This window comes from Crotalus tigris, unplaced genomic scaffold (assembly GCF_016545835.1).
Source record: "Crotalus tigris isolate CLP2741 ecotype Arizona unplaced genomic scaffold, ASM1654583v1 scf7180000024475.591531, whole genome shotgun sequence".
NCBI classification, from domain to species: domain Eukaryota; kingdom Metazoa; phylum Chordata; class Lepidosauria; order Squamata; family Viperidae; genus Crotalus; species Crotalus tigris.
In genome coordinates this window covers 137,501-150,041 of record NW_024100646.1, presented here as the reverse complement: position 1 = coordinate 150,041, position 12,541 = coordinate 137,501, and the positions used below count along the sequence as shown (strand labels likewise).

The 12,541-nt window shown below is 52.7% G+C and overlaps 1 protein-coding gene across 2 annotated transcripts in view; it reads left to right on the top strand.

Moving 5' to 3' along the window:
* Positions 1-4,048: 4,048 nt before the first annotated feature.
* The window catches only part of ARSA (arylsulfatase A), a 10,975-nt gene continuing 2,482 nt past the window's right edge, over positions 4,049-12,541 (top strand). The window contains exons 1-7 of one of the 2 annotated variants that reach the window (XM_039333414.1): positions 4,049-4,375; positions 6,132-6,601; positions 7,306-7,546; positions 9,576-9,794; positions 10,839-11,008; positions 11,684-11,808; positions 11,910-12,037. In XM_039333414.1, the coding sequence (XP_039189348.1) occupies positions 6,363-6,601; positions 7,306-7,546; positions 9,576-9,794; positions 10,839-11,008; positions 11,684-11,808; positions 11,910-12,037 (1,122 nt within the window). In that variant the 5' untranslated portion in view covers positions 4,049-4,375; positions 6,132-6,362. Of the gene's footprint in view, positions 4,376-4,565; positions 4,929-6,131; positions 6,602-7,305; positions 7,547-9,575; positions 9,795-10,838; positions 11,009-11,683; positions 11,809-11,909; positions 12,038-12,541 lie in introns of those variants that run through there. The other variant, XM_039333415.1, reaches the window with a different exon arrangement.

Below are 12,541 nucleotides of genomic sequence, written 5' to 3'. Positions count from 1 at the left end.
CCCATTCTGGTGGGTCGGGGAAGAGGTGATTCTTCAGCAGATTGCAGCTCAGTGACCCAATCAGAAAGAAGCTCATTTGCTCAGAGATAATTGCAAGACGTCATTGTCAAACGGCAGTGCCATCTTCTCAATGTGACCCCGATGGGGCAGAGCTGGTTGCCTATGGTCTGCCCCTCGATCTGGATGGAGACCCTTGGGACGAAGTAGCCCCATTGGGTCCAGGGTGGAAGATGGGTAAGAAAACCCTCCCAAGGGACTCAGCACCTACCTGGGCAATGGGATGGGCACCCTTTCCAGCAGATGTACAGTCTTGGGACTTCCCACCAGCAGCCCAGATGTGGAGACTGGAGTTTACTCGGTGGCCCCTTTTGGGGAGGCAAGTTGATGGAGAGTCCCAGCCAGGCAGAGTTTCCAGCTGTTCCTCTGCCGAGTTGCTGCTTAGGGACCAAGCGAGAGGGCTTGGCATTTCAGATGACTGGTTAGCTAAAGGGTACAGAAGCCTGCCGGTCTTTGCTGGCTGTTCCCCAGCAGCAGCTTGCCGGCATCCACCTCCAGCTGGCACTCACAAAGACTCCTCAGTGTGGACCATGGGAGGGGCAGGCGGGGAACTCACACCCCCTGCCCTTCAGGCACCGCAGCCTCCCTGGGTATCAGGCCCTGAGGCTGGGCAGCCCATGCCCTGGAACGGCTGCTGCCAGGAGAGCTCAGTGGGCATGTGGCCCTGTGCCCAGGAACTCAGAATAACGGAATAATTGAGCTTGAGGGACCTTGGAGGTCTTCTAGTCTGACCCCCCTGCTCAAGCAGGAGACCCTATACCAGTTCTAGGTTGTTTCTTGCCTTGATTAGTTTCCACCTGTTGTTTCTTGTCCTGCCTTCCGGTGCTTTGGAGAATAAATGAACACCCTCTTCTTTGTGGCAGCCCCTGAAATACTGGAAGACTGCTCTCATGTCACCCCTCGTCCTTCTTTCCGTTAAACTAGACCCACCCCAATTCCTGCCATTGTTTTTTATATGTTTTAGCCTCCAGTCCCCTGATCATCTTTGTTGCTCTTCTCTGCCCTCTTTCAAAAGTCTCAACATCTTTTTTATATCGTGGCGACCAAAACTGGATGCAGCATTCCAAGCGTGGTCTCACCAGGGCATTATAAAGCGGTACTAACACTTCACGTGATCTGTGATGTGTCATCTGATGTGTGTCAGGCAACAATCCCATAAGACTGGGTGGAAACTTATGAAGAACCTCTGCCCAGAGGTGAAGAATTCACACTCAGGACTAAAATCTTGAGGCAGGTGCTCCCTGCCTCCCCCCCCCCCAAACTGCTATTTATATACAGCCAGTAGATTCCATCAGCTCTTCCGATTGGCTGAGTGCAGTTACCTCACTACCCCCCTCTGTTTTTGGCGGGCTTTCTCTGTCTCCGGGCAGATTTTCCGTCTCCCTCATGGGGGTACGCAAGACTGTGCCGCTTTTTTTCCTTCTAGAACAGTGGTTCTCAACCTTTTTAATGCCCCGACCCCCAACCGGTCGTAAGTCGAGGACTACTCAACAGGTCGTAAGTCGAGGACTACTCAACTGGTGCAGCACCGTTTGCAGACTGGGACTTTTGGCGGGCTCAGCAGGGCAGAGACAGCCTGGACAATTTCTATTGGCTTTTGAAAGCCAATAGAATTAGACTCTATTCAAGAGAGTCTATTCTATTGGCTTTCAAAAGCCGATAGAAGAAAAGGGAGTAGCACAGCTAAGGAAAAGTGGAAAAAAATGGCGGACTGCATTGCTTGGCGACCCCCGTGAAATGGTCGTTCGATCCCAAATGGGGTCCCGACCCACAGGTTGAGAACCACTGTTCTAGAAAATTCCAGCAGCCTCTGTGGGGGCCATAGAGGGATGGTGAGACATGCGCATCACGCAATGGGGGCTAGCCCCAGAGAGCAGGCAGAGCCCTCTCGGTCCCTGGAGCCTCCTGGGGTCGGTGTGTGGGGAGGACGGCCAAGGGGGCCTGAGCAGATTTCAGAATAACCAAATCACAGAGTCGGAAGGGACCTGGGAGGTCTTCTAGACCGACCCCCTGCTCAAGCAGGAAAGCCTGCACCATTTCAGGCAAACCCAATCTTTCCTTGAAAACCTCCAATGAAAGTCAAAGGGGCGTTGTTGTGAGAGTGGAGGTAGCCCTCAACTTATGACTACAACAACAAAACTTTTGTTGCTAAGGGAGACTTTTGTTAAGTGAGCTTTTGTCCCCCCTTTTTTTTGCCACAGTTGTTAAGTGAATCACCGCAGTTGCTAAGCTAGTAACCCAGTTGTTAAGTGAATCGGGTTTCCCCGGTTGACTTAAAGGCAGACTTGCATCCGGATGAGACCCAGGTGTTTTACCTGGAGACATGACTCAGGAGACGCCTTTAGAGCAGCCTCCCTGCCCTTCCCCAGCTATGGTGTTCCTGGTGGTGTCTGGTGGTGTCCGATGGGTCCCCCCCAGCCCCCCACCCCCTCTGCCCCCAAAGAACCTCCTCCGCTTCCTGGTCAGGCCCAGACTGGTCAGGAAGGGAGCAGAAGTGAAGCCGACCGGCCTGCCATCCACCGTCTGGGGCTGCCTCCCTCCGGGCACCGGCTGGACCCGGATCTGCCCAGCTGGGACCTCCTCTGGCTGGGCTCGGGGTCCCCCCCCCCCGCAGTGCTGCCTTCGCCCTTCAATCCTGGTTCTTTATCCACTGGGCAACCTGGGGTGGGCCATGCCCTCTCGCAATTCATCCCCTTGGGAAAAAAGGGGGAGAATGCTCTTTGCGAGCTTTATTGCGATTGTGTGTATGTATGTATGGGGTGTGTGTGTGTGGTTGTGATTGAGTGTACATCTCTCTCTGTGTGTGTGACTGTGTGTGCATCTAAGCAGTGCTTTTTTTGTAAAAAAAAAAAAAAGGTGCTGAAACTCACACGTTATACAACCCGCCTTGCCTACCCTACAAGGTTCCATCCAAAAAAGGTGCCGGAACTCTGTTCTGGGCGTTCTATGAGACAAAAAGCCCTGCATCTGTGTGTGTGATTGTGATTGTATGCAGGGCTTTTTTTCCTCATAGAACGCCCAGAACGGAGTTCCGGCACCTTTTCTTTCTTTTTTTTTTTTTAGAAAAAAAGTACTGATTGTATGTATGTGTGTGTGTGAGAGATTGTGATTGTGTTTGTATGTATCTGCATGTGTGCGATTTTATGTATCTATGTGTGATTAGAGGTGGGACTTTATGTATCTATGTGTGATTAAGAGCCGAGGTGGCCCAGCAGTTAGAGTGCAGTACTGCAGGCCACTTTAGCTGACTGTGTTCAGCAGGTCAGCGGTTCAAATCTCACCGGCTCAAGGTTGACTCAGCCTTCCATCCTTCCGGGGTAGGTAAAATGAGGACCCAGATTGTGGGATGCAATGTAAATATTTGTTTTCTGAGGTTTTCGCGGGTGTTTGTATGTAGGTCTTTGGTTGTTCGGGTTTTCTCCCGCGTAAAGCTCAAAGCACGAAGCTGAAAGCACCAGCCTGAAGATGACGAATGGGACTTCGTCGAAACGTCGCCAAGACACTTCCAATTTTACGCGGGAGAAAACCCGAACAACCAAAGACCTACAATGTAAATATATATATACATTGCTTATTGGTGTACACCGCTTAGAGCAGCGTTTCTCAACGTTTGTGTGACGGCGACCCTGTCACACAAATGTGCCGCGCACGCGCAACGCCACCCCCATGCGCAACGTGAATGCGCAGTGCTGCCCCCTGAGGGGGGAAAATGGCGGATTGCATTGTTTGGTGACCCCCGAAAAATGGTCGATCAACCCCAAATGGGGTCGCGACCCATAGGTTGAGAACCGCTGGCTTAGAGAGTGCTTGCACTTAAAGCCGTATATAAGTCTCATGAATAAATAAATATGTATGTATATATCTATGTGTGTGTGGTTGTGTGTCTATGTATCTTTGGTGTTTGTGTTGTTTAAAAAGCTCCCCACCAGCCTCGGGGGCGGGGTTCCCCCAGGCACCACCCCACCCCGTGGGAAAGAAGCAGCCGCTCCCTCCCAGCATGGCCGGGCTGGGCGCTCTCGGTCGCGGGTCCCGCCTTCCCCTGCCCCGGGCCTGGGGCGGGGTCTCCCAGCCCGTCTCCCGCCCGCACCCCGCAAGGCAGGACTAACAGGGGGCAGCCCAAGCAGGCAGCCCGCCCGCGTCGGGCATCGGAGGAGCCCCTGCCGCAGCCCCGGCACCCTCTGCGGGCAGAGGCGGGCGCAGCAACTCGGTCCAGCTGCAGAGACCCCCCCCCCGCCGCCGCCGACTTCTGCTCCGCCCGGAGCCCCTCCCGCAGCCCAGCCTCTCCCCGCGGGGGCTCCAGGGGCGGCGGCGGCCAAAGGTCAGCGCAGAGGCCCCTCCCCTCCGTCCGGAGAAGCCCCGCCCCCTGCCTCGGCTCTTGAAGGCTGCCTCCGCTGCCCGCGTGACTCCGGCCGGGGCTGGCAGGCACAGCTGGCGGCGGCGCTGTGGAGGAGCGGGGCTTCCACGGCGCGGGCGAGGCAAGGCTGCGCAGCCGGCGGGCGAGAGGGCGAGGGGCCGGCAGGAGAGGCCGTGCCGGGGCCGAGGCGCTGCTCCATCGGGGCTGCCGGGACGCTGGCAGTCGGGTTGGGGTCTCGGGGGGGGGTTGCCTTGGCCCCCTCCCCCTCCCCAAGCACTCTTGGGGTTCCAGGCGCGGTCTCGCCTCGGAGGTCTCCTGCCTTGGGCGGAAGGGGGGCTGGACTAGAAGACCTCCGGTTGCCTTCCAGCGCTAAGTCCGGCAGCGCCTGCCCGCAGCGTCGCGGATGCAGCCGGCTCTTCTCCCCCATCGCCAACCCGGCGCCCTCCAGAGGTGCAGGCTTCGGCGTCCCTCGGGGCCAGCCCGCAGGAGCGGCAGCTTGGCGGTCGGTCCGGGCACGGTGGGAGCCGCAGCTCGGAAAGTCCCGAGGGCCGGAGGGCGTCTGGGGGGGGGGCGGCTTCTCGTGGGATTCTGGAGGTGGGGGGAGTGCCTGGCTCTCTGCGAAAGTGGGTGGGGGGCCTCCGCGGGGCTGCCTGCTGGGCATTTTAGGGAAGGAGCGGGGGAGGGTGAGGAATTCCCAGCTAGAGAGCGTCTTTCTTGAAGCTGCCCGGATTCAGAGCACCCTGTACCGTTAGTCCTCGATTTACAACATTTACATTTACAGACCGGTCAAAGTTACAACAGCCCTGAAAGAAAAAATGACTTACTACCGCTTTTCACACTTACCGCCGTTGCGGCATCCCCATGATCACTGTCCAAAATCTGGATGCTTGGCAACTGACTTGTATTTACGACGGTTGCTGTGTCCTGAGGACACTTGATCCGCTTTTGCAAACTTCTGACCAGCCAAGTCAAGAGGGAAGCCGGATTCGCTTAACAATGGTGTTGCTAACTTAATCTTTGCAGTGGTTCACTTAACAACTGTGGTAAGAAAGGTTGTTTAGCAACAGAAATGTTGGGCTCAATTGTTGTAAGTCAAGGACTACCTTTAGTGCTGAGACGTCATTGGTCATACATATGGATGGATGACCTTTGGAGGGCTCAGGATGAGGGTGATGGGTCCATCCTGGCCCTTCTGGATCTCAGCGGCTTTTGATATCAACCATGCTGGACGGGCTCTTGGGATTCAGGGGGGGCTGTTTTGCAGTGGTTTTCCTGCTTTCTCTGTGGCTGGTATCAGTCAGTGTGTGGGGGGCTCTATTAAGTGGGGGGCCTCAGGGCCCCAATATCTCTCTGTTCCTATGTAACATGTATACGGAGGTGGTAGGACAGGTCATCCACCAGCCTGGGGCTTGTGGGATCATCAGTGTGCTCAATTCCAGCAAGATGGAGTGGCTGGGGTTTTTGCCCCCCCCAGGGTCAAGAGAGTTGACACCTCTGACTCTGGATGGGGTAACACTCCCCATGCAGGTCTGGCACACCATTTGGGGGACCTCTTGGACTTATGGCTCCTAGACAGGGGGAGCTTTGCGCAGATCCATCTTACGCACCAGTGGGTGCCTGCTCCTGGACTGGGAGCTCCTGAAATATCCTGTTATTGTCTTTATTGCTGTGTTTTCTAGGTGTTTGCCATATTTTTCCTGAGTCTTTTGTTCTTTTGCAGCTTTCGAGCGAGCGTGGGGTCTGCAAAGATCTTAAGGAGTCAACCTCCGGCTGAAGACCCTTCCGGTGACGGTCAAGTCCCACGTGCTAATCTCCTGATTGGAGAACAGTGGGGCATAAACGGCGAGGTGGACCTTTGGCGCCCCACTCAAGCTGAAGCTTCGAGGGTGGCCTTGTGGCTTGGACAGACTTCCTGCTGACCTGGCCTGGCCAGCATCCCTTCTGGTCAACCATGTCATCCTTGCCTCTGTCCTGGCTCCTTGCCCTGTGCCCGCTGCTGCTGCTGGCCTCCCTTGAGCCAGCATACCAGCCCCCCAACATCGTCCTGATTTTTGCGGATGATCTGGGCTTCGGAGATCTGGGCATCTACGGGCACCCCACCTCTTCCACCCCCAACCTGGACAGGATGGCTGCCGAGGGCCTGCGCTTCACCGACTTCTACAGCAGCAGCTCCGTCTGCAGCCCTTCCAGGTAGAGTGGTCCTCTCCTAGTCTTCTGATGGCCACCTCAGAAGAGTCTGTCCCCCTCCCTTTTGTCAAGAGGGTTCATGGAGAAGACTCTTGGCCTCGGAGCCTGGACAGAAGAGCAACGGGACCAAGAGCTGGAACCGAACCTCTTGAGGTGGCTCTGTCTTCCAGTGTGGAGATCTTCCAGCCTTTGTGTTCCTCAGGGAGGACTTAGGGCCTCCAGCTCTGCCTCTGATGATGATTGGACCTCGCCACCTACAAATAGTCCTTGATTTAACAATTGAGTCCAAAATTTCTGTTGCAAAGTGAGACAGTTCTCAAGTGAATTTTGTCCCCATTTACGACCGGTGTTTAAGTGAATCGCTGCGATTGCTAAGCTGGTCACATGCTTGTTAAGTAAATCTGGCTTCCCCCGTTGGCTTTGCTTGTCCGAAGGTCACACAAGGGGATCATTGCGGCTGTCATAAATAGGAGTCAGTGGCCAAGCGTCTGAATTTTGATCACGTGAGTCTGGGGATGGCTGCAGCGGTCATAAGGGTGAAAAACGGCCATAAGACACTTTTTTCAGTGCCCTTATAACCTTGAACGGTCACTAAATGAATAGTTGTGAGTCGAGAATTCTCTGTATCTCTCTCTCTCTCACACACACACACACACACTCACTCACTCTCTCTCTCTCTCTGTCTCTCTCGTCCCTCCTCCCCGCAGGGCAGCCCTCCTGACGGGACGCTACCAGACCCGTTCCGGGATCTATCCGAGCGTCTTTTATCCCGACTCGCAGGGAGGCCTCCCGCTGGCCGAGGTGACGGTGGCCGAATTGCTGAAGGAGTGCGGCTACACCACGGCCATGGTTGGCAAGTGGCATCTGGGCCTGGGTCCCAAGGGCATGTTCCTGCCCACCAACCAAGGCTTTGACCACTTCTTCGGGATACCCTACTCGCACGACCAGGTGAGAAGCCGCAGGGGTGGCGTGGCGGGGATTCCGGGCTCCCTGAGACTGTCGTTCCACTTGGATCCCCTTGGGTGGAAGAGCATCATTGTGGCTCCGGGTTGACCCGTGGGGTGCCTGGTGCTGTTTGAACTGGGTGGTTTTCTTGCAAGACGTTTCATGACCCAACTAGGGAACATCATCAGTGCTAGAAGGGAGGGGGGTTTATATATGAGCGTTTTTATATGTGTGTGTTTCACCCTGTCAGAGTTGCTGGAAGTGTTCGTGGTGATTTCTTGATTAGGTTGCTGTTTATTGTCTGATTGTTTGTGTGAGTTGGAGATTCCTCTATTGCAGTATAAACAGAAAGCAAAGCCGTCTCCCTTCAGATGAAAGAGGACTGAGAAAATATCCACAGACCCCCCACGTCCTGGACACGAACTGTTTCAGCTTGCCCCTCAAGACACCACTGTAGGGCATTGCCTGCTAAAACAACTGGACACATGGACAGTTCCTTCCTCCATGCCATCACTCTGCTAAATCCCTAACTCCTTCATCACTGCTTCTGTCCAGAGATATTGACCCATATAGTAGTCTGCAACTATGATTTAGAATCTGTGATTGATCACTTTGTTATCTCTGTGTACTTTGAGAGCTTACACACCACAGAGATAAATTCCTTGTGTTTCCAATCACACTCGGCCAATAAAGAATATTCCAGTTTTTGCACGGATGAAGTCACCTAGAGGGGCAATGAAACATCTGCAGGAAGACCACCAGCTCAAACCCCAGATTCTGAGTCAGCTTGGAAACATGTGAATGGCACTTAGAATTAGTTCCAGAATGGAAGAAACCTTTCAATGCCCATCTGGAATGAATGTAATTTCCTCAAGATTTTAAAAGCTAGATAAAACACTTCAATCATCTGGAGAAAATAGGAGGAGGAGATGAAGGGAATTTAGGAGAAATGTATGGAAGTGTGTGTGTGTGTGCGCGCGTGTGTGCGCCTCAGCTGCTGATGACAGCAACGAGATCTTTCAAGGTTGGCAACTTTTAGACTTTTCAACTCCCAGAATTCCCCAGCCAGCATGCTGGGAGTTGAAGTCCACTCCTCTTAAACTCACAGAGGTTGAGGATCACCAGTTTAGTTGACCAGACAATTTATTTGACAATCTCTGCTCAGAAAGACCGCCAATAAAGGCAACCCCCCATGCCTTTGGGGGTTATTTTCCTGACTGAAAATTTGCAAATTGTATTCAGTGTTTCTCAACCTTGACAATTTTAAGGCATGTGGACTTCAACTCCCAGAATTCCACAGCCAGCAATGCTGACCTGTGGAATTCTGGGAGTTGAAGTCCACATGCCTTAAAATTGTCAAGGTTGAGAAACACTGGTAGACTTAAGACTAAGATTTACAAATAATGACTGGGTTAAACAGCTGCTTGTGGCTTCTGCTACAGGTGATCCCACCCAAGATGCCGTCATGGTCCCTCTTTTAATTGGCCTTAAGATGGCTCTGTTTGTGTGTGTTTGTGTATGTATGTGAGGTCCAAGCAACCAGAGGAACTCTTAAACAGCTGCAGCAAGCAACTTTATTGACTTCCTTAACCGCTGTTATTTTATTCCAAAGTTTAAAATACAAAACCGCAAAGATAAAAACTTTCTCTTTTACTTTCTACAAGTAAATTACAGTAACAGACGGTTAACGGAGGGCCTTGAACTTCAACTTCCTGTGGTTTAACCTGCTACCTATTTTTTTCTTCTTCACATATACAATATAGGACAGGTCAGTTGGGTTGCAACTGGATGTGAAAGTTTATAAACCTTATAAATAGAAGTTATTGTTGTTGCAATCTATTTCTCAGTGTTCAACTGGGGGGGAGGGGATATTGTCTGTTTTTGTTTCTTTGTCCTTTTAATTCACATTTTTAAAATGTCTGCAAGAATCTTCCCAGACTGCTTGCCTTCCCTGGGAACCACCGAGCAAGGGGTTGGACTAGAAGACCTCCAAGGTCCCTTCCCACTCTGTTACTCCACGTTATTCTTGCAGGGCCCCTGCCAGAATCTAACCTGCTTCCCACCCAGCACTCGGTGCTTTGGGGCCTGCGACCAGGGGGTGGTCCCGGTCCCCCTATTCCTGAACCAGAGCATCCTGGAGCAGCCCATATACTTCCCCCGCCTGGAGGGCCACTACAGTAACTTCGCGCGCGAGTTCATCCTGGATTCCGCTCAGCGCAAGCAGCCCTTCTTGCTCTATTACGCCTCTCACGTGAGTCTTACGGGATGGGACCGGGGTCGACTTGGGATGGGGGGGGGGTGAGCAGGAAGGTTGGGGTGGGGTAAACAGCCCATTTTATGCAGGCAACCTTTGGCTTACGCCCGCTGAGCGAAGCAGCGGTTAGGTGAATTTTTCCCTCCCTTGTGTGACCTTTCTCACCTCGTTTGTTAAGCGAACCACTGAAATTGTTCAGTTGGTAACACAGTTGTGAAGCAGGGAATCCAGCTTGCCCATGGACTTTGCCTGGCAGAAGGCCAACAAAAGGGGAATCCCGTCACCCCTCCCCCCCGGGACACCACGATGGTCCTAAAGGGGAGTCAATGGCCAAGCGCAACTGAATTTGGACCAGGTGACCCCGGGGATTCTGTCACGGTCATAAGGGTGAAAGATGGTCCTAAGTTGCTTTTTTCAGTCCTGTTGTAACTTCGGTCACTAAATGAACTGTCTTAAGTAGTCTCCCATTTATCTGGAGGGGCTGATTGAAAGCTTGATGGCCTTTGGCCCTGGGTGTCCTGTGGAGGCTGCCTTGCTCCTGGGGGCGATGCTGCTTCTCTGTCTCCGTTGCTTCCACCACCCCCCTAGCCGCCCCCCGTTCTTCGTATGTTTTAGCCTCCGTTCCCCTAATCATCTTTGTTGCTGTTCTCTGCATTCATTAATTAATTCAATTCAATTATAAGAGCCGAGGTGGCGCAGCAGTTAAGAGTGCAGTACTGCAGGCCACTTTAGCTGACTGTGTTCAGCAGGTCAGCGGTTCAAATCTCACCGGCTCAAGGTTGACTCAGCCTTCCCTCCTTCCGGGGTAGGTAAAATGAGGACCCAGATTGTTGGGGGCTATGTAAATATATATATATATATATATACATTGCTTACTGGTGTACACCGCTTAGAGAGTGCTCGCACTTAAAGCGGTATATAAATCTCATAAATAAATAAATAAATAAATAAATTCAGTTCAATTCCTATAGCTGCCCATCTCAGCCAATGACCTGGCCGGCTTACAGTGTCGATGTTTGTGTCCGTCTTCCCTCTCCGCAGCATACCCATTATCCCCAGTTTGGGAGCCAAAACTACACGGGCCGGTCCCTGAGAGGGCCTTACGGCGATGCCCTCCTGGAGTTTGACGCATCAGTGGGCTCCCTCTTGCAGGCCCTGCAGGATGCTGGCGTCCACAGAAACACGCTGGTGTTTTTCACGTCTGACAATGGGTGAGTGTGCAGCCGGGCCAGTCTTTGGGTCAGGAATGGTCAGTTTGCGTCCATTTAGCATCAAGGGTGGGAGTAGGCCAGGCAGTGTATTGTGCTGCCATGGAAGCAGCTTGGCTTAATTTGGGTGGGTTTTCACAATAGCAGAGAACCCGGTTTAACAGAACATCATGGCTGTGTCCCAGAGGCGCTTTTCCCAAAACCACCTGGATTTCCTTGGGAGTTTTTTCCCTTGAAAATCTTTTGCTTCTCATCCAAGAAGCTTCATTAGTTCTGGAGAAGTTCTTCAGTGTTCTTTAGAACTGAAGAAGCTTCTTGGATGAGAAGTGAAACTTTTTCAAGGGAAAAAAACCCAAGAAAGTCTAGTTGCCGTTTGGCAAACTTCAAAAAGAAGACTGGACAAACATTTTTAAAGAAAGTGTGCATTTAAAAACAAAAAAAAAAAAAGACAAAACCCCACACACATATATTGTCCCCCCTAGTTGAATGCCGATAGTTGTATTACAACAAGAATAGTTCTCCCCCAACCCTTGCAAAACAGGCCCAGAATTTATAGAAGCAGGAGCATCGAACAGATTTTCCCCGGTAAGGGATTAAAACAAAACTGTTTAAAACTTGCTTGGCTGCTCCTGAGGTCCAAGGACCTTTCCTAAAATATGGTTTCTCCTTTCTTGGCAGCCCAGAGACGATGCGTGGCTCCCGAGGAGGCAGTGCGGGCTTGCTGAAATGTGGGAAGGGGACGACCTATGAAGGGGGCATGAGGGAGCCTGCCGTGGCTTATTGGCCAGGTCGCATTGCGCCAGGTGAGGCAGTGGGAGGGGAGGTCTTCGGCTTGCAATGGGGCCGGGGCAGAGCGGATGTTCCTTCGACAAGCCCCCTGTTGACTGCTTTCTCTTGGCGCCAGGGGTGACCCATGAACTGGCCAGTACCTTGGACATCCTTCCCACTCTGGCCGCGCTGGCCGGGGTGCCTCTCCCCAACGTCACACTGGACGGATATGACCTCAGCCCCCTCCTCCTGGGGAAAGGAAAGGTAGGCTTCTGGGGGTGGACTCGGAGCGAGGGGGGGGGGGGACTCGCTTTCCCTGCCCTGGAAAAGGGTCTTCATCATTCAGGCCCCGTTGGTCCCAAAGGCGCTTTTCTCAAGAGGCAATTCGACTTTTTTGTTTTTTTTTCCCCTTGAAAATGTTTCGCTTCTCATCCAAGAAGCTTCTTCGGTTCTTCCTGGCTGTTTTCATGCAGATGTTTTATGATCCAACTAGGGAACATTATCAATGCTAGAAGGGAGGAGGATTTGTGAGAGGAGGAGGAGGAGGAGGAGGAGGAGGTGGGGTCCCTGGTGCTCCCTCAGCTGGATGTTTTGTTGCAGACGTTTCATGACCCAGCTAGGGAACATCATCAATGCTAGAAGGGAGTGAGTTTGTGGAGAGGAGGACTGTGGGGTCTCTGGTGCTTTCTGAACTTGGCTATTTACTTGCAGATGTTTCATGACCCAGCTAGGGAACCTCATTAGGGCTAGGATGATGATGTCCTCTCT